This window comes from Guillardia theta (assembly GCF_000315625.1).
Source record: "Guillardia theta CCMP2712 unplaced genomic scaffold GUITHscaffold_160, whole genome shotgun sequence".
Classification (NCBI taxonomy): Eukaryota; class Cryptophyceae; order Pyrenomonadales; family Geminigeraceae; genus Guillardia; species Guillardia theta.
This window is the reverse complement of record NW_005434515.1, coordinates 1-20,000: the sequence shown is the minus strand read 5'-3', so window position 1 is coordinate 20,000 and position 20,000 is coordinate 1. Positions and strand designations below refer to the sequence as shown.

The 20,000-nt window shown below is 55.4% G+C and overlaps 5 protein-coding genes across 5 annotated transcripts in view; 3 read left to right on the top strand and 2 right to left on the bottom strand.

Annotated features, from left to right (window-relative positions):
* GUITHDRAFT_166326 (hypothetical protein) overlaps positions 1–890 on the top strand; it is a gene marked incomplete at its 3' end in the record, with an annotated part of 1,084 nt that extends 194 nt beyond the window's left edge. The window contains exons 1-3 of the mRNA XM_005820885.1: positions 1–355; positions 400–764; positions 808–890. The exon at positions 1–355 is cut by the window's left edge and continues 194 nt beyond it. Coding sequence (XP_005820942.1) covers positions 1–355; positions 400–764; positions 808–890 — 803 coding nt within the window. The remainder of the gene's footprint in view (positions 356–399; positions 765–807) is intronic.
* Positions 891–1,254: 364 nt separating this feature from the next.
* GUITHDRAFT_43936 (hypothetical protein) lies at positions 1,255–1,590 on the bottom strand (the record flags this gene model as incomplete). Its single annotated transcript, XM_005820884.1, has 1 exon — positions 1,255–1,590. A coding segment is annotated over one exon (336 nt), but the record flags the coding sequence as incomplete, so codon positions are not given.
* Positions 1,591–1,674: 84 nt separating this feature from the next.
* Positions 1,675–2,310, bottom strand: GUITHDRAFT_80914 (hypothetical protein; the record flags this gene model as incomplete). The annotated part of the gene is made up of 1 exon (XM_005820883.1): positions 1,675–2,310. A coding segment is annotated over one exon (636 nt), but the record flags the coding sequence as incomplete, so codon positions are not given.
* Positions 2,311–3,888: 1,578 nt separating this feature from the next.
* Positions 3,889–5,580, top strand: GUITHDRAFT_147535 (hypothetical protein; the record flags this gene model as incomplete). The annotated part of the gene is made up of 1 exon (XM_005820882.1): positions 3,889–5,580. The coding sequence occupies one exon, from the start codon at positions 3,889–3,891 to the stop codon at positions 5,578–5,580; it is 1,692 nt and encodes a 563-aa protein (XP_005820939.1).
* A 1,825-nt stretch (positions 5,581–7,405) lies between these two features.
* GUITHDRAFT_80907 (hypothetical protein) lies at positions 7,406–19,867 on the top strand (the record flags this gene model as incomplete). The annotated part of the gene is made up of 15 exons (XM_005820881.1): positions 7,406–8,338; positions 8,402–8,788; positions 8,993–9,139; positions 9,353–9,487; positions 9,584–9,769; positions 9,823–10,004; positions 10,087–10,873; positions 11,063–12,999; positions 13,261–15,864; positions 16,106–18,432; positions 18,503–18,852; positions 18,992–19,035; positions 19,084–19,125; positions 19,278–19,463; positions 19,696–19,867. The coding sequence occupies 15 exons, from the start codon at positions 7,406–7,408 to the stop codon at positions 19,865–19,867; spliced, it is 10,419 nt and encodes a 3,472-aa protein (XP_005820938.1).
* Between the last annotated feature and the right edge of the window lie 133 nt (positions 19,868–20,000).

The window sequence follows — 20,000 nt, the reverse complement described above, 5'->3', positions numbered from 1 at the left end:
TCCCTTTCCACGCTGTTTCTTGGCCGGTAGAAGAGTGGAAGATGAAAGCGGATGCTTCACGTGCAGTCAAGCAGGAGCTTCAGTTCCGAGCGCTGCCTACTTTTGCGTGGGTAATCTGCTACCACAAGGCCATCGCACTGGAGAACGTCAAACCCCTCGTAGGATATCCTCGTGTTAACATTTGCATCGAGATAAGCTATGAAGATCGAGAAGAAAGGATGCGGGAAAGAGATGCAACAAGGGACGCAACAAACAAGCTCATTGAATACAATCCTGACATGGCAGAGCTCATAACGCTTGCTACACGTTGTACATTTCTACGAATGGCATACAAAGAATCGCTGATCATGAAGAGGTTTATCGAATTGCTCTCGTGAACTCTGCTGATATTGTTACCAGGACCCTATTGGAATCTTTCTTCCACACTATTTGCATGCATGCAGATCAGATTCAGACGGAACAAGTTTTATCCGAATACCCAGACCCAGAGTTTTGGTCCTTATTGCCCAAGAAGGAGATTCACGTAGCTAGGATGAACCTAGTATTACAGAAATCCTCCACGTTCAAAGCACGAGTGTGGTCTACTCTAGGGATCCCAGATGATGTCGAGTATCCTCATCTAGACGACACCTACTTCAGAAAGATCAAGCTCTCGCTCCTCTCCATGGATCCAAAGGGACTGAAATTCCTCTACGTTGCGGAGATAGAAGCGGTTGAGCATGTTCGGTTCTTCAAGGCGATTGGGGCCATCTTGTCAGTGGAAGGTGAGCAGATCGATTTGGATTATGATTGTCTACGGGAAAACAGCTCAGATCTCTTTCCGTTGGAAGCATTTGTACCTTCAAAGAAATGAACATCCGGACTGGGTAGCGACGTCAATGACATTGTAACGACAACAAAGCATAACTGAGAGATCCAAGACAACCCATGTAAGTAGCAAAGAGTCAATTTTCAATCTTTACCGATGTTGAACAAATACAGTCCATACATCATCGCATCGCATCGACACAATTCACTGCAGCAGGTTGTATACACAATAGCAAGCAAGGAAAAGGGGATGTATCCTAGCCTTTTCAATCTCTTTCTCTCTCTCTGTCTTTCTCTCAAACTCAACCGACAGGCAAAGGGGGCTTCATCGTGACCGATTGCTCATCCCCTTCAATCAAATGCTCCTCCATGCTCTGCCCAATGTCGCAGCTTGGGGTCGGAGAACTCAGACGCAATCGCCTCCTCCCACATGCGATCCATCTCTGGCGTGAAGAAGTTCTTGCCACTGCCCACCTTTCCTTTCTGGATCACTGAGCCTTCCTTGTCCGACCTGCAGTAATGCGTGCCACACATGACCTGACTCTTGAACTGATCATTTCCCCATAGCAGGTAATTGAACTTGTCTTGAATCTTCTTCATGTGATCAAAGCCACACTTCTCTGTCACTCGATCCAGCTCCTCCTCGTTGAGCTCCACGTCAACAAACTTAGCTATCTTTTTCACTCCCCCGCGCAAGTCCTTCCTCATGTCGTTGTAGTGCATGAGCAGCACGTTGGGCTCGTTCCTGAACTTCCACCAAGACTTGGCATAACCGAAGTAGAGGTAATGCAGAATTCCTCCTGGCAGAAGGTCTTTCAAGCATTGCTCCTTGCTTCCATACGAGGGCGGGAAGTCCCCCCATATCTTCTTGTACTCTGGTCGGTGCTTGGCAAAGAAGGGATAGAAGCTCGCTACCACGTCACGTCCTTCCCGCACCATCGCGAGATACTTCACACCAGGATACTCTCTCACTGGCAGAACATCGTCGGAGGTGCCGTTCTCCTGTCGCGGGCCGAAGTGAGACTTGAACACACGGAAAGGGTAATCAGGATTATCCCAGAAGTCCTTGAGCAACGACCCGTCTTCCAGAATGGTGGTATTCATGAGCTCCTTGAGCTCTTGCCAAGTTTGCCCTGGCTTGTGCTTGTAGCCCACCCAGGGTGTGTTGACATTGACCTCACGGTAGTTGTTGTCAAGCCCTTTGGTTCGGATCTGGTGGGCGCAATACAGCATCCACGTGGTACCTGACTTACAGGCAGGGGTCACGATCAGGTCGCCATCTCTTGCCCATGTCCTAAACTCTTCCAACTCGTATGGAGCCGGGTCAAAGTAGGGGGGCATTGTACCGCCCATCATCGCCCATGGAATGTATCCATTTGGAAGTTGCAGTAAAAGCTCGGGCTTTGTTTTGAGGAAATAAGCAGCGATCACCGCAACGAGCAAGCCGATGGTAGCGCTCACTTGGATCCAGTTGTGTCGCTCTTCTCCGTTGCTCTTCTTCATGAAAGTGCTCAGCTCGCCTCTCGCTCGCTCCTCTCTCGCGCTCCTGAGAGCTCTTGCAGCTTGAGTGTGTAAAGACGTGTTTTTTAAGTAAAGTAGTACTACCGCAGCATCAGTTAAAATGTTGTAAGATCGTGCATTCCTTAGCCTCCTAGGACCCATTGTTGGCTGAATAAGTTTCTAGGACCACCTATCACCCCCACCCACTGCCGAGTTCCAAACTATTATGTTTGTCCCTCCCCGTCTAGAACAGAAAAATTAACTTGCTTTCAAATTGTGTATTCCTTTTTGCAAGTGCCATCTGTTCATTTCAAAAATGACCAAATCATTTCAAGAAATTTCCACATTGATCATGAAATTTGAATATGTCCACTTTACTGTATAATGTATTATTGTTGTAACTTGAACAGTAAATGGCGGGCCCGGGCCCGGGCCACGGGCTGCCCGGCGTTGGCCGGTAACCGTTCAGTTGCGGGCCGTGCAGGCGTTACGGATTGCCGGTCCATGACACGAGACGAAGAGCCGAAGTTAACTCCCGGTAGTACATGCAATGCCTGAAATTCTATGCCGAGAGACGCGCGCCCGTTCAAATTCACTACTGAGATTTGAAATCTGAAGCGATTTCGTGAAAAACTGACGCACTCCTTGCCAAGTTGGTCTCAGGATGAGAACCTTCAAATAACTTTACTACAGAAGGAAACGGATTGTCATGCTTCTTCCTAGCACCTGGTCCTACTAGAGTCTACCATGAGTCAGTAAGGACCCAACAAGACTGAGTCCCATAGGACCACGCTGTCGTAGCCCTCAGGTAAGACTTCGGTTCTAGGAAAATTCCATTCCTACCCTACCTACCCTACCTACCCTACCTACCCTACCTACCCTCCCTGGTGACTCAGTGCTCGAGCTGACTTGTTAACCTTCAAGGACCCAGGTGGACATGGGGGGTTGTTTGTTGACTACCCTACCCCTTCTATAATTTTTTTGCTCCCACACCTGGTACAATCTGTTCACCATCAGTACGAGGTTTTTTTATCTCCCCACCCCTCAACTAAACCTCAAGACTACCCACCCCATGGAATCGCTTCTTTCCTTATCGAGGTTTGTGTTTGTACCCCCACCCCCACCCCCACTCTTGCACGTCCGAGCGTCTGCTCCCCCCCTACCCCCTGTTTCACTCAAAGTCGGCTCTGACCCAGTACCTGTACCCCACCTCTTTCCAGTTAAGTACCCCACCATATCACCTCCCTACCCATTTCATGCCACCCCCTTCCTTTCCTTCCACCCAGTCCACCTGTGCTGAGCTTTCTCCCCCCAATATACCCCCACCTCCTTCGCTGCCTCCTTCCCTGTTCCCTCCCTCCGTCCTTGGCTAGGCGTTGCTATCCTACACTCACGTCAAACTCTTATCTTGCTCTCTGAGTTTCCTTCCTCACAATATTTCCTCACGCTTCTAACTTGTGAATGGAATAATCCTTCGCTCGTCTTCCACCGAATCTTTTCTCTTCATCGCCACTCCCGCCCATCTGCCTTCCTCATCAGCCCTTCTCACCCGAACCCCGTCCCTCTTACTGCACAACCGCCATGAAGCAGACCAAGAACGAAGTCCTGATCCAAGATGCTGCGTCCACCCTCGTACAGCTCGCCTCGAAGCCATCTCAAGATGAGTCCAGCCCCAGCGACCTGCTGGATATCGGACATCTCGAGAGAGAGACGGTCTCCCTGTTCGAGCAGCACGTTCTCGAGCCGTTCCTCCTTGAGTCGTGCAAGAATGTCAACGGGACCTCTCCCATCGTCTTCGACGACGTTTTCAGCCACGTCAAGTGCATCAAGAAGTGCGGCTCGTTCCTGTGCAAAGCAGACAACTCCCAGCTCCTGGTCGGGGTGCCCTACGGCAAGACCGCAGTATCGCAGCTTGAGCAGGGACGCACGTACACTACCGTGTCCGGGGAATACCGCTTCTACGTACACAAGATCTCACATCAAGGTTCTCTAGGGATGCGGCCGACTCCCGTCGAAGATGGCGAGTGCTTGGATCCTCGGCGAATCACCCTGACCCTCAGCATAGACCACATGGATCAGAGTCTCAACGAGACGCGAGCAGTCGACAACTCCAAGACGATGAGCCTCGTGCTCTTCCGATCCATGAAGCTGCAGAACGGAGATAGGAAGCAGCTCCTGCAAATCAATGGCCCCTTGACGGGAGAGGAAGTGGATGACTTTCTCAAGCACTTCATGTCTGAGGTCATGATCACTCCCATCGAGTGGAAGGAAGGTTCTTCCATCTACGGCGTCACAGACTCCGTGCTGCTTCACGAGCAGGGGTGGGGGCTTGACACAAGCGTGCTCACCGAGCTGACGGACGCGAAGGTGCTCCAGAACTTTGCCATAGTGCTCAACGTTGACATCGAGTGCTCTTTCTCGACGCTTGACGAGGCCTGCTCAGTGTTCAGCTGTCTCCCGGCGGCAGAGCAGGCGCGAGCAAGCAGGAGGTTCTTAGACTGGATCGTCTCGAATACTCAGGGGGGACGTAAGCACTGGCGGCGAAAGATTCTGGAAGACTTTGACGAAGCTGTTTTACAGCATGAGCTTGACATCAAGAACTCCAAGTTTCGCAGCACCATCCTCAAAGGCCTCGGTAAGCGCCAGACGGCAACTCTACACAGGACGGGGATCTTGCAGATGCAGATGGTGAGGAGGCCGCGGGAGCTGCGGGTGGCAGTGGCGCGGAAGCTGGTCGAGCTCCATCGGGCTGCGATGAGCAACGGATGTGGTCAGCCCTTGTTCGTGCCGCTCGCTTTGAGGCACAACCGATGCCTCAAGCGACGGATCTTGAGCAGCCCTGCGGCAGATCCAATGGCGTCAGCCAAGGCGGAGAAAGGACAGCAATGTCAGGCGGGCAGCGCTTTCAAGCTTCAGAACCTCGGACAAGCGTCGTCGGGGCTTCCGATATCAGCTCTGGTCTCTCCGGAGCCTTCAACTGAAGAGACTCGGAGCGCCAAACGCATGAAGCTCAGCTCTCAACCGCTCCAAACTACCTGGGAACCGTATCTCCAACCCAAGCTATCGCAAGACCTGCAGGCAGCAGCAAGCTTGTGCAGCCCCATCACAGTTCCTCTCATGCTGCCGGGTTGGATCGAGCTCGTGCCGCAGATGCTTCCTATGTACACCTTCCAACCGAGAGCATCAGATCTGGCAGAGCTGCTTCTGTCTCAGAGCGATCTTTTGCGGGCATCAGCAATCGACATTTCCGCGATTGCCCAGTTGAAGCAGTAGGAGGGAAAGCAACTGAAGCTGGAAAGTTACATGATTGATTGAGAAGGATGTATCGGAGTGCCATGTCATCAAAGAAAGACTCGGTGGTCTCAGATGTAACTTAGTGGAAGTGATTTGGTCCCGTGACCATCCTGGTGCATCTTGTACACTAGTTAGCTACCCATCGCTTATGTTGATCAGAGAAAGACCATCAGCCTGGCCGGACTCTGATTCTTAGTACGATGCTGTAATACTTCGCTCATAATTGGAAATAAATTCCTCCAGGTTGAACAATTATGATTTGGACCCCGCCGGACTGTGGTAGCCCGGAAGCTGCCAACCGTGAAGTCACAGTGAAGGAGTTTGAACTGCAGCCCGCGGGGGCGGCCTCCGATGCACGCCGGCCGGCAGTGCAGGGCACGCGGCCCCCGGGGCGGCCCGCGGACGGCTTTTAGTGATCAACTTGGCAAGCCACTGATTGAAGCCGGGTTTCAGCCAGTCCCCCTGTACTGTAGACTGAAGATTTTCCAACTCAATCTAGCTCGACCGCCGTCCCGGGCCCTGGCCCTTGGCTCGGTGCCGCTGGCAAGCTGGGCCCGGCGGCGGCCCGGGTCACCCGACCGTCGGCCCGGGTCACCACGAGTCAAGTTTGGGACTAGTAAGGATGGATCATCGGATGGCATGGGACTCCGATCACCGGCGGATCAGTCACTACCGTGACTCACCTACGAGTACTGACAGTGAGTCAGTAGTGTCCCACTGGCCCGGTGAGACTCTGCCAGGCCGCGGGCAGGTGCCGGCCGGGCCGGGCGCGCGGCTTGCGGTTGAAATTTTTTTAGTTTGACGTTGGTTGTCAATTTTTTTTGACTGACGGTTTGAGTCGGCGCCACAATGCGGGCCAGCGCGTTCAAATACAAGAGAGAGAAGCAAGGAGCTGCGCGAGGTAGGAGGAGCTGCGGCCCCGACGCGACCATATGCACTGCCTCCCTCCCTCATGCACTGCCTCCCTCCCTCATCCTCCCTTGCTCCTCATCCTCTTCGCTGTCACAAATGATCTGACCTTGGTTGTTGTGCAGCAGAAAATAAAAGCAGCTTTCTCAAGAGGCAATACATGATAAATACACATGTGTGAAAGTCATGCTGATGTTTCTACAGTGACATCATTGTTTCTGGACCTTTCGAACCCGATGCCTCCAAGATTCCTTTTCTGCCCAAGGTTTGCTGCGTTGCTTCCTATAGTATTGTGAGTCTGGTCAGATTACGGCAAGCACAAAGGCTCCATTGAAAGTTGAGCTAGAAAGAAGAATTCGACTGTATCAGAATCAAGGTACTGTATTAGCTCTAGCCAGCTTCTGATGCTTCTTTATGACGCTTCTGGTCAGACATTTACCAGATCTTGGAGTCAGAACGGATTGATCTTGCTGACATATATGACGATATTCCTGCTGTAAGCGAACCATGACATTTGTATATTTGATATGAGCTCATATCTGACAGGACGGGGAGGATGAGGGGAGTGCAGATATTGCGATCAACGTGTGTATGCTTTGTTCTCTCTGCATGAAATGATAGGACCTGACCAGGTCTTTGATGATGAATCTTTTGAACCCCGTTCGCCGCACGAGTGGCTTGATCTCGGTAGAAGAAGAAGCAAGAATGATGGTGGATCGATTTGCCCTTGCATGCTCCAACAAGTCTGAGTTTGATAGCAGATCCGAAAGATAAGATTCAAGTCCCCGCTATTTGTGCAAGGCGGGTGGGAAGCGAGGTGGTTTATCAGGAAGCGTTTGTTTGCGGATACAACAAGCATAAGAGCAAATTCAATGTTGAATTCACGTCTGACAAGATGCAATGCCTTCGGACGAGGCTGCTCATTCTCTTTCGAGCAGAGGATCCTTGGAATTACTCGCGGAGAATCAAATATGCGATTGAAGAACGAAAGCTGACGCTTCAGCACCTGGCGTATAACTTGTACCTCGATTGCATGCCAGTTGACAATCTTCCGTCAATCTCGGGGGAGCAGATGAATCGCATCGTAACCAGGTCCATATCAACCAAGAAGATGAAGGTGGGAGAAGGCTCAGCGTCGGGCAGCAACTTTGCTGTGGTGTCATTGGGGAAAAGTTCAATCACTCTGGTAGATGAAATCAACCTAGAGTTCTCGCGGGCCATGAATCGATGTATCCTGGACAAGGCGTACTCAGACAACCTGAAGCTTCCTCTGGCTTCTCAAAACTCCATCTTGAAGAGCATGCAGCCTACTCCCCTGCTCAAGTTCACCTCGCAGACCTTCGATCGTCCCGAAGGGTACAAGTTCGAAGATGCTCGCTATCACTTCACCTTCAACTCTTTCTTGACTGTCCCTGCTGTGCTCAACTGCGTCAACAAGGTGAAGCTGGAGTGCTTCCGAGTCGCAACGACCTCCCTGTTTGGCTATCCCATAGGCGCGGTGAGGCCCGAGGAGTTCGAGCAGCTGCAAGTAAGTCATCGTGAGGTCGTGAACAAGCTTCTGAGGGAGACGTGGGTCAACGCTGTGAGAAACGCGATCCAAAGCAGCCTGAAGGACATCGGCAAGGGATGGTTCAACTTGCAAGAGCACAGGATGAACGTCTACATCGTCTCCAAGCTCTGCAAGCTCATGACTCAGATCAAGTTCATCATGCAGGACTCGCTCAAGTCCTTGTCCGATCAGTCTGCCGAGTCCTTCGCCAGGCTCTTCCTGGGCTCTCTCAGCTACGAGGTGATCATTGAGGACTTTGACAAGGTCAAGAACATCCCAGTCACCTCCGCCTCCATCGCAGCCAAGAAGGACGAGTCCTCGCAGTCAGGGCTTGAGAGCAAGCGGTCGCCTCTCTTCGTGCTGGACCTGGTGCTGGAGCCGAGCGGGAAGATCAACTACAACATCGAGCTCGACGTGCTCTTTGACATGCCCCTCCTCCTCTACGACGCCGCGATCGAAGTCATGCAAGGCATTCCCCAGCTCGAGCCGCAGATCCTGACGAACCTGTTCTGGCCGGAGAAGCCAAACCTGGGGGCCCCTGATCGTCACGACCCTGTGGTGAGCCGGTGCAAGGAGATGATGGCGGAGGCGCTCAAGGGCGCGAGGTCGCCGCTGGAACGATACCTGGCAGCCCTCGAGCCCCTCCAGAGCGTCATGGCCCTTGAGGTCCCCGCGATCATCAAACAGTGGGAGACGAAGACGCCGGAGGAGATCGCGGCACAGCTTGAGGTGAGGAGGCGAGGGGGAGAGAGCAGAGCAGAGCAGAGCAGAGCAGAGCAGAGCAGAGCAGAGCAGAGCAGAGCAGATGGGATGAATTCATTCGGATCTCTCTCCCTCTTATCTTCTCAGCTCCCACCTTCCAATCTCACTTCCCAGCACCTCCATGTTCTCAGCTGACAACTTGTCGCACATCAGATCTACAAGACAAAGAAGGTCATGATGGATGAAAGGATCCCCAAACAGATCTCCGTCGGAGGATTTTCCATCAACTTGGAACGCATCCGCAAGCATGCGGTCTCGAAATATTCTGATTTGGTTGACGGGCTGGGAGGAGCCATCGCAACGTCGACTCGGAAGAGGGTAAGACAAGAAGATATCAGCTAGATGAAGATGAGGAGCAGAAGCAGGAGCAGGAGCAGGAGCAGGAGCAGGAGCAGGAGCAGGAGCAGGAGCAGGAGCAGGAGCAGGAGCAGGAGCAGGAGCAGGAGCAGGAGCAGGAGCAAGATGAGAGGGGAGGAGGAGGAGGAGGAGGAGTGTAGAGGGGGAGGGTATGGTGTCAATCTCAATTTGCAGGCCGAGGCTGTTGGAAAGTCATACGATGACATCTCGAACATCTTGAAGAAGACTCCAGCTGATGTCGAGGCGATCGCAAAGCTGCGAGAATACATAGCCGAGCTCCCAAACCAGCTGGGAGAGCTGAGAACGCAGGTGACGATTGTCAGAAACAGGAAAGGAGGGGGGTGGGGGGTACTTCCTCCTCGCGCTTTTTCTTCTTTCCGCGTCTCCTGGTTGACTTCTTCGCAGGTTGAGAGCGTGAACAAGGACTACGAGCTGTTGGACAGCCTCTTCTTCAACTACAGCAACGCGGATGTCAAGCAGCGGTGGAACAGCTACGGACTTCCTGGACTGATCCAGAGGAGGATTGAAAACTCCCTAAAGATGCTGGACGAGAAGCAGTCTGAGTACCAACAGGCCATGATCGACGAGCAGGTGGGAGACGGCTGTGAGGATGAAGCTGCTCGTGACTCTTTGTGCCCTCTCAGGAGGAGTTCAACGACGAGATTCAATCGCTCGGTCAGATCATCGCTAACTTCAGCTCGAGGCTCGTGGAGTGGGAGACAGGAGTGGGAGGAGGAGCTCTGGTGGAGGAGATCGCTCAGGAGGTCAAGACCCTGCAGAATCGCCTGCAGGAGGCCACCGTCGACTCGAGGAAGTACAACAGCAGGTAAGGGTTGGCCGATGCTCGCTCCCCCCCACCTTGTCTCCTCCTGCTCCTCCACCACCACCTCCTAACCATCATCCCACAGGGAAGTCATTCTCGCTCGTCCTCAGACGGATTACTCATCAATCCAGAAGTCTTCCAAGGCGTTCGAGCCCTTCGTGACGCTGTGGAGCACAATGGTTGAGTTCCAGAGGAGCAGGAGCTCCTGGCAGACCTGCCCCTTCTCCTCCCTTGACCCCGAGGAGATTGAGAAGAACATCCAGGTGTGGTGGCGGAACTTGTTCAAGATCTCCAAGATGTTCGAGGCGGGAGATCAGAAAGTCTTCGAGATGACGAGGGCGGTCAGGGATGACGTGGACGACTTCAAGAAGTACGTGCCCATGGTCACGGCCCTGAGGAACCCGGGGATGAAGGAGAGACACTGGAAGGCGCTCTCGACCGAGCTCAAGATCGAGCTGCGCTTCGACGACAGCGTGACCCTCAACACCGTCCTCAACGAGATGAAATTGCAGGAGCACATGCCACACATCACCAAGATCGGAGACCTGGCGAGCAAGGAGTACATGATCGAGACCACTCTAGACGGGATGATCGAGAGCTGGAACGGGGTCGACCTGGACCTCAGGGACTACAAGGACACAGGCACCCAAGTACTGGGAGGTCTTGACGAGGTTCTTCAGCACCTGGACGACAACATCGTCATGACTCAGTCCATCGCCTTCTCGCCCTTCAAGGGGCCCTTCACCGAGCGCATTGAGGAGTGGGAGAAGTCTCTTCTGCTGGCCCAGGAGATCCTCGACGAGTGGATCGCTTGCCAGAGGCTTTGGATGTACTTGGAGCCAATCTTCGCCTCTGAAGACATCCAGAAGCAGGTAAGAGCCGTCCTCCTCCTCCCTCCCTCCTCCTCCCCCCTTCTTTCCTCTTCCCCCCTCCCTCACTCCTCCTTCTCCTCCGCACCCCCCCTCCTCTTCCTCTCCCCTTCCCTCCTCGCCCCCCCTCCTCGCCCCCCCTCCCCTATCCTACTGACCCCTGCTCGTTCCCCTGCTGATGCCCTGATACAGCTGCCGGGGGAGAGCAAGAAGTTTCAGCTGGTCGATCGCAACTGGAGGAGGATCAACGACGGTGCCAAGAAGAACCCAGCTGTCCTCGAGGTCTGCAGCAGCCACAAGATTCTCGATCTGTTCCGGGACGGGAACAAGGTACTTGACTCGGTGCAGAAGGGGCTCTCGGACTACCTCGAGACGAAGAGAGCTGGCTTCGCCAGGTTCTACTTCCTGTCCAACGACGAGCTGCTGGAGATCCTGTCGCAGACCAAGGAAGTGACCGCCGTCCAGCCTCACCTCAAGAAATGCTTCGAGGCGATTAACAAGCTCGAGTTCGTCATCGACGGCAAGAACGTCTCCGCTACCGCCATGTACTCGGCTGAGGGTGAGATGATTCCGTTCCCCGAGACGCTGCTGATCCGAGGGAACGTCGAGAGCTGGCTGACGGACGTCGAGAGCATGATGCGGGTCACCCTCCGCCATCGCCTCCGAGCTGCTTCCGACGACTATGCGCAGAAGCCGAGGACACAGTGGGTGTTGGACTGGCCCGGGCAGCTGGTGCTGGCGGGGAGCCAGTACTACTGGAGCATCGAGGTGGAGGAGGCGATCAGCACTGAGGGAGCGCTGGGCCTCAAGAAGTACTACGAGAAGATGCTGGTGCAGCTGGAAGGCCTGGTGTCACTCGTGCGGGGGAAGCTGGACAAGCTCGGGTCGCTGACGCTGGGGGCGCTAATCACGATCGAGGTGCACGCCAGGGATGTCATCCAGCGACTGGAGGAGGTGGGAGTGTCTGACGTGCAGGACTTCGAGTGGATCAGCCAGCTGAGGTACTACTGGGATGGAGAGGACTACTGCAGAGCCAAGGCCAAGTTGCCTCTCTTCTACAACGCGGGGAGAGGAGAGGATATGACGGTGAAACAGGTGCAGGCAGTGTTCATCTACGGGTATGAGTACCTCGGCAACACCCCCCGACTCGTCATCACGCCCCTGACTGACCGATGCTACATCACCTTGACTAGCGCCATGCACCTGTGCCTGGGAGGAGCTCCTGCGGGACCTGCTGGGACGGGTAAGACGGAGACGACGAAAGATCTAGGGAAGGCGCTAGCAAAGCAGACGGTTGTGTTCAACTGCAGCGATGGTCTGGACTACCTGGCAATGGGAAAGTTCTTCAAGGGGCTGGCGTCATCAGGAGCATGGGCCTGCTTCGACGAGTTCAACCGCATCGACATCGAAGTTCTATCCGTCATCGCCCAGCAGGTGATCACCATCCAGCTGGCCACGCAGAGGAAGCAAACCAACTTCATCTTCGAGGGCTGCGACATCGCTCTCGACGTCACTTGCGCCGTCTTCATCACCATGAACCCGGGATACGCGGGAAGGAGCGAGCTGCCGGACAACCTGAAGGCGCTCTTCCGCCCCATGGCCATGATGGTCCCTGACTACGGGCTGATCGCTGAGATCAGCCTCTTCTCCTTCGGTTTCAGCAACGCAAAGCCTCTCTCCCGCAAGATCGTGGCGACGTTCAAGTTGTCATCGGAGCAGCTGTCCTCCCAGGACCACTACGACTTCGGGATGAGGGCGGTTAAGACCGTGATCAACGCCGCAGGCATATTGAAACGAGATCAGCCCAACACCAGCGAGGATACCCTCCTCTTCCGCGCCCTGACAGACGTCAACAAGCCCAAGTTCCTCACCGAAGATCTGACGCTGTTTGACGGCATCATGAATGATCTCTTCCTCGGCGTCGAGAGGCCCGTGATCGACTACGGCGAGCTGATCGAGACCATGAAGTCCAGCTCCGAGACCAGATCCCTCCAGCCCGTCCCCTCCTTCGTCGCCAAGATGATCCAGCTCTACGACACTACCGTTGTGCGGCACGGCCTTATGCTCGTCGGGCCCACCGGAGGAGGCAAGACGATGAACTACCGGACCCTCGCCGCTGCTATGACCTTGTCCAAGGATCTCTTCGACCTCCGAGCTGCCGTTAAGGCCGCGGGCAAGAGCCCAGCTGACAGCTTCTCAGCTCTTCAGCCCAATGACAAGGGTTTGGTAGCGAAGGCGACGTTTAGAGACCATCTCAACGCCTTCATGCACGAGCACCAGCAGCGGCCCTTTGACGGGTCAAACGCTCGCTCAGTCTTCAACTACATCGACAAGGACAAGGATGGCTTTCTGTCCCTGGAGGAGTGGGAGGAGAAACTTCTGATCGACAGCCCAGCTCTGTTCGAGCATGTCAAGTACCACACCCTCAACCCCAAGTCCATCACGTCAGGTCAGCTCTACGGCGACTTTGACGTCAACACCCACGAGTGGACTGATGGGATCCTTGCTGGGATCATCCGAGAGTGCGCGCAAGACACGTCACCTGACAAGAAATGGATCATGTTTGACGGACCTGTGGACGCAATCTGGATCGAGAACATGAACACGGTTCTCGACGACAACAAGAAGTTGTGTCTTGTCAGCGGGGAGATCATCGCTCTTACGCCAACCATGACGATGATGTTTGAAGTTGAAGACCTTGCTGTTGCTTCTCCTGCCACTGTCAGTCGATGCGGCATGATATACATGGAGCCAAGTGCGCTCGGTTTGATGCCTCTCGCGCAGTCTTGGCTCGCCTCCCTCCCGCATTCCTTTGCCTCTACTGAGACGGTCCTGCTTGACTTGCTTCAGCAGTACTTGGAGAACTGTATCACCTTCGTGAGGAAGAACCTGGTCGAGACTGTAGCAACAGTGGACAACAACCTTGCTCAGAGCTTGTTCCGCCTCCTCTCCTCCATCATGCACATCTTCGAGCACGAGGTCGAGCACTTCAAGTCTCAGAACGAGGAGGAGTCCCAGCAGGCCCTCCCGTCAGTCTCAGAGATCGTCGCTCCTCTCTTCTTCTTCTGTCTCACTTGGACCGTTGGCGGCAGCTGCGACCTGGTAGGAAGAAGTAAGTTCAACGAGTACCTCCGCCAGCTTGCCAAGACCAACGAGCATGACAAGTTTCTACCACCCGACGGCAGCATCTACGACTTCTGCTACCTCCAGGACCTCCAGGACTTCGGCTGGAAGCGATGGATGGACACGAGGCCGCCCGTCAAGCTTGACCCCAAGGCTTCCTTCTCCAGCATGATCGTTCCCACCGTTGACACGATCCGTTACGCCAACCTCATCGGCCGCCTCGTCTCGCAGGAGAAGCACGTGCTGTGTGTGGGAGACACCGGGACGGGCAAGACGCTAACGGTGATGGACCAGCTCTTCAACGGCATGCCCAAGGGCTTCGAGACCGTCCCCATGTCGTTCTCTGCCTCCACGAGCGCCAACCAGACGCAGGACATCCTAGACGCCAAGTTTGACAAGCGGAGGAAGGGAGTCTTCGGTCCCCCGGCAGGTTCAAAGTTCATCATCATGGTCGACGATTTCAACATGCCGGCTCGAGAGAAGTACTTCGCTCAACCTCCGCTGGAGCTGCTGCGACAATGGATGGACCATGGCGGATGGTTCGATCGAAAGCTCCTCCAGTTTCGCGAGATTATCGACATCATCTTCGTCTCCGCCATGGGGCCACCGGGCGGCGGCCGCAACCCGATCTCTGCACGCATGACACGCCATTTCAATTTCCTGTCCTTCACGACCATCGAGAACGACTCGCTCAACAGAATCTTCGGCACGATCCTCAAGACGTTCATCTCCGCCAACTTCAACAGCGACGAGTTTCACAGCCTCGTCTCTCCCCTCGTCGAGGCGACTGTCGAGGTCTACGACACCATCGCCGCTGAGCTGCTCCCGACCCCCGCCAAGTCGCACTACACCTTCAACCTCCGCGACCTCGCCAAGGTCTTCCAAGGCGTGCTGGCGGCAGACACCAAGACGATCGGAGACAGCACCTCCCTGATCCGCCTGTGGGCGCACGAGTGCATGAGAGTGTTCGGCGACAGGCTCGTCAACGACGAGGACCGCGACTGGTTCGGGAAGCTCAGAGACCGGCAGCTCTCCCAGCGGTTCGAGCTCAGCTGGAAGGAAGTCTGCCCTGGCGACCGCCTGCTCTTCGCTGACTTCACAGGGAGCGGCGACCCGAAGCCGTACGTGTGGGTGGAGGAGCCGGAGAAACTAGTTCACATCTTCGAGGGGATGCTCGACGACTACAACGTGGAGAACACCAAGAGACTGGACCTCGTCCTCTTCATGGACGCGATTGAGCACATTTCCCGCATCTCCCGCATCATCCGCCAGCCCAAGGGGAACGCGCTCCTGCTCGGGGTTGGAGGGAGCGGGAGGCAGAGCCTGACGCGGCTGGCCTCGTTCGCGGCAGACTACAAGTGCTTTCAGATTGAGATCTCCAAGAACTACGGTATGAACGAGTGGAGGGAGGACCTGCGAACGCTCCTGAAGCTCGCGGGGTGCGAGGGCAAGTCAACAGTCTTCCTGTTCCCCGAGACCCAGATCGTGAAGGAGAGCTTCCTTGAAGACATCAACTCCATCCTCAACTCCGGCGAGGTTCCCAACCTCTTCGACGCTCCTTCCCTCGAGGAGATCAGCGGAGTCGTCCGCCCTATCTGCGCTGCTCAGGGGCTGCCGCAGACCAAGGCTGCGCTCTATGCCTTCTTCCTCTCCCGCGTGCAGGAGAACCTCCACTGCGTCATCTGCATGAGCCCCGGGACTGATACCTTCCGATCTCGCCTCCGCATGTACCCCAGCCTGCTCAACTGCTGCTCCATCGACTGGTTCTCCGAGTGGCCGGCAGAGGCGCTGACCAACGTCGCTCGCAGTCAGCTGTCGACCATCCAGTTTGAGAGCGAGCAGCAGAAGACGGCTGTGTTCGACGTTTGCAGGTGGTGGAGGAAGAGAGGGAGGAGGGAGGGATGGGGAATGAGGTAGGATAGGGGAGAAGGAGAGAGAAGGTGGAAAGGGAGGAATGAGGAGAGAAGAGCAAAGCCAGGGAAGGAGAAGCAGGAGAGGGAGCAGGAGCAGAAGAAGCAGGAGCAGGAGAAGCAGGAGAGGGAGCAGGAGCAGAAGAAGCAGGAGCAGGAGAGGCAGGAGGAGGGACGCGAGGATCAACTAATTTCGGTCCAGGGGCATCCACGAGTCGGTAGCGAGGTTTTCCATCCGCTACTTCAACGAGATGGGGAGATTCAACGCTGTGACGCCGACGAGCTACCTGGAGCTCCTGGCGGCCTACAAGCGGATCATGGAGGAGAAGAAGGAAGAGGTCGGAACCAACAAGAACAGGTTCGTCGTCGGGCTAGAGAAGCTAGCAGAGGCGACGGTGCAGGTGCAGACGCTGCAGCAGGAGATCATAGAGCTGCAGCCTGTGCTGGTGAAGACGAGCGAGGAAGTGGACGCTATGATGATCACCATCACTGCGGACAGGGAGGAGGCGGACAAGACCAAGATCATCGTAGAGGCGCAGGAGAACGAGGCCAACGCCAAGGCAGCCAAGGCCAAGGAGATCGCCGACGATGCTCAAAAAGATCTCGACGAGGCCCTACCGGCTCTCGATGCCGCGACTGCTTCGCTGAGGAGCTTGAACAAGAACGACATCGTCGAGGTGAAGGCGATGAAGAACCCCCCAGCTGGAGTCAAGCTGACGATGGAGGCGGTGTGCATCCTGATGAAGGTGAAGCCTGTCAGGAAAGACGACCCGAATCAGCTGGGCAAGAAGATCAACGACTACTGGGAGCCGGCCTCGAAGCTGCTCAACGATCCCTCTGGCTTCCTCAACAGCCTCTTCTCCTTCGACAAGGAGGCCATGGAGGACAACGTCATATCGCAGGTCACCCCCTACGTCAACGGCGAGCACGGCGAGTTCACCCCCGCGTCCATCGAGAAGGCATCCAAGGCATGTAAGAGCATCTGCATGTGGGTGTTGGCCATGCACAAGTACTACCACGTGGCGAAGATGGTCGAGCCCAAGAAGGAGCTGCTGGCCTCAGCTCAGGCTGAGCTGAGGGAGGTCATGGCGCAGCTGGAAGAGGCGAAGGCGAAGCTCAAGGCTGTGAACGAGAAGCTGCAGAGGCTGCAAGACGATCTGAACGCGGCGGTGGCGAAGAAGGAGGAGCTGGGGAGGAAGAGCGAGGAGTGTAACATCAAGCTAGGCCGAGCTGAGAAACTCATCGGGGGCCTTGGCGGCGAGAAGCTGAGGTGGATGGCGACGGTTGAACAGCTGTCAAAGGACTTCGCGTGCATTGTGGGGGACGTGCTGGTCGGGGCGGGGACGGTGGCGTACCTGGGAGCGTTCACTGGGGACTACAGAGGATGGATGGTGCAGGAGTGGAACGAGTTGCTGCTGCAAAACTCGATCCTCCATACCGACAACTGCACCATTCACACTTCGCTCTCTGACCCCGTGAGTATCCGAGCCTGGCAGATCGCGGGGCTGCCGAGCGATCCCCTGTCGACTGAGAACGCTCTCATCATGCAGAAGGCGAGGCGATGGCCGCTGATGATCGACCCCGAGACGCAGGCAAACTCGTGGGTGAAGAACATGGAGAAGGTGAACAACGTCGAGGTAGTCAAACTCACTTCCTCCAACTACCTGCGGTCCCTCGAGAATGGGATCAGGTTCGGTCGGCCGGTGATGATCGAGAACATTCTGGAGGAGCTCGACCCGGCTCTAGAGCCTCTCCTCCTCCGCATCACATTCAAGCAGAACAACCAGGAAATGATCCAGCTGGGCGACTCTACGGTCCCCTGGCACCCTGACTTCCGCTTCTACATGACGACGAAGCTGCGCAACCCGATCTACAAGCCCGAGACAGCCGTCAAAGTCACCCTCCTCAACTTCGCCATCACCTCCGACGGGCTGCAGCAGCAGCTGCTGGGGCTGGTGGTGGCGGAGGAGCGGCCGGACCTGGCGGAAGCGAAGAACAACTTGGTGGTGCAGAATGCGGCGATGAAGAAGCAGATGAAGGAGATTGAGGATACGATCCTCCGTATGCTGTCGGAGGCGTCGGGGGACATTCTCGACGACGAAGGGCTGATAAACACGCTTGCGGCGTCGAAGAAGACGTCGACGGAGATCAACGAGAAGCTGGCGCAGGCTGAGATCACAGAAAAGGAGATCGACACGACGAGGGTGGAGTACCTTCCCGTCGCCTTCCGCTCCTCCCTCCTCTATTTCTGCGTATCCGATCTCTCGATCATCGACCCCATGTACCAGTACTCTCTTGGCTGGTTCATGAACCTCTTCCGCATGGGGATTCAGAACTCAGAGATGTCTCCCGACGACCTGGAGCAGAGGCTTCGCAACATCATCGACTACTTCACTCACAGCGTCTACGTGAACATCTGCCGATCGCTCTTCGAGAAGCACAAGCTCATGTTCTCCTTCCTCCTCTGCATCCGCATCATGCAGACCGAAGGGAAGATAGACAGTGATGAGTTCAAATTTCTCTTGTCAGGTACTTTTATCTCTCCCTCTTCCTCTCCCTCTCCCTCTCCCTCTCCCCTCTCCCTCTCACACTACCTCAGGACCAACCTCCAACTCGACCGACGGAGACAACCCAGCGCCTGACTGGCTTACCAATAGCTCATGGGTCGAGCTATCGGGCATGTCGCTACATCTTCCAGCCTTCCATGGCCTCTCCGACATCTTCAGAGGGCACCTCTCCTCCTTCAAGGAGATGTTTGACAGTTCCTCCCCGGAAAGCTTCGTCCTTCCAGCTGACCTTCCTTCCCGCCTCTCGACCTTCCAGCGCATCCTCGTCCTCCGCGGCCTTCGCTCTGACAAGGTCACCAATGCCGTTCAGGCTCTAGTCTCCTCTGAGCTCGGCCCTGCTTTCATCGAGCCTCCTCCCTTCGACCTCCTGCGATGTTACCAGGTGCGGTGCTCATGTTACCATCTCCATCTCCATCTCCATCTCCATCTCCATCTCCATCTCCATCTCCATCTCCATCTACCCATCGCCATCATCAACTCCACCATCATCATCATCATCATCGTCGTTGACACATCTACAGGAATCAACTGTCAAGACCCCCCTGATCTTCGTCTTCTCCCCCGGGTTCAGCCCCCTCTACTTTTCCTCCTTCCCTTCTGACGCCTCCCCCAGCTCTGACCCAGCAGCAGACCTCTACAAGTTCGCCGACTCCATGTAACTCCATCCCCTCCCCTCCTTCCCCACCTTCTCCTCCCTCCTATCTCCTCCTCCCCCTCATCTCCTCCCCTCCCTCATCTCCTCCCCCTTCCCTCTCCTCCCCTCCCCTCCCATCCTCTTGCCTGTTGTGCTCATGACGAGCTGGGCAGGAACATGACGAGGAAGCTGGACTCGATCTCGCTTGGGCAGGGGCAGGGGCCGATAGCTGAGAACCTAATCAAGACGGGGCAGGACTCGGGCGGTTGGGTTTTCCTGCAGAACTGTCACCTTGCCGTCTCCTGGATGCCCCGACTGGAGAAGATCGTAGAGACGACAGATGAAGAGCTAGTACACCGGTGACCTGATAAGCTCCATGCTCGCACATTGCTGACTCTCTCCTCCTCCTCCTCCTCCTCCTCCTCCTCCTCCCTTCTCCTTCTTAAATTCCCCTTGTTTCTACGTATTTTCCTCCCCATCCTTATCCTCTTCGTCCTCTTCCTCCTATCTCATCCTCCTCCACCATTTCCTCATTCTCCTCCTCAACTTCATCTCCCTCCTCCTCACAACTACTTTGCTTCAACGTCGCAGGGACTATCGTCTCTGGTTGACATCCGGACCCTCCAAGGCTTTTCCTGTCTCAGTCTTGCAAGATGGCGTGAAGATGACGATTGAGCCGCCCAAGGGGCTCAAGGCGAATCTGAATAGGTGGGAGGGGGAGGAGGAGGAGGAGGAGGAGGAGGAGGAGGAGGAGGAGGACTAAACCATGGAGAGAGAGAGAGATTGAGAGAGAAAGGAAGAGGGGGGCGGGGGCGGGGGGGCTGGTAGGAATGTCATAAGAGATCATCCTGACAAGGCAATAGGTCTTTCTTGCAGTTCGATGATGAGTATCTTGA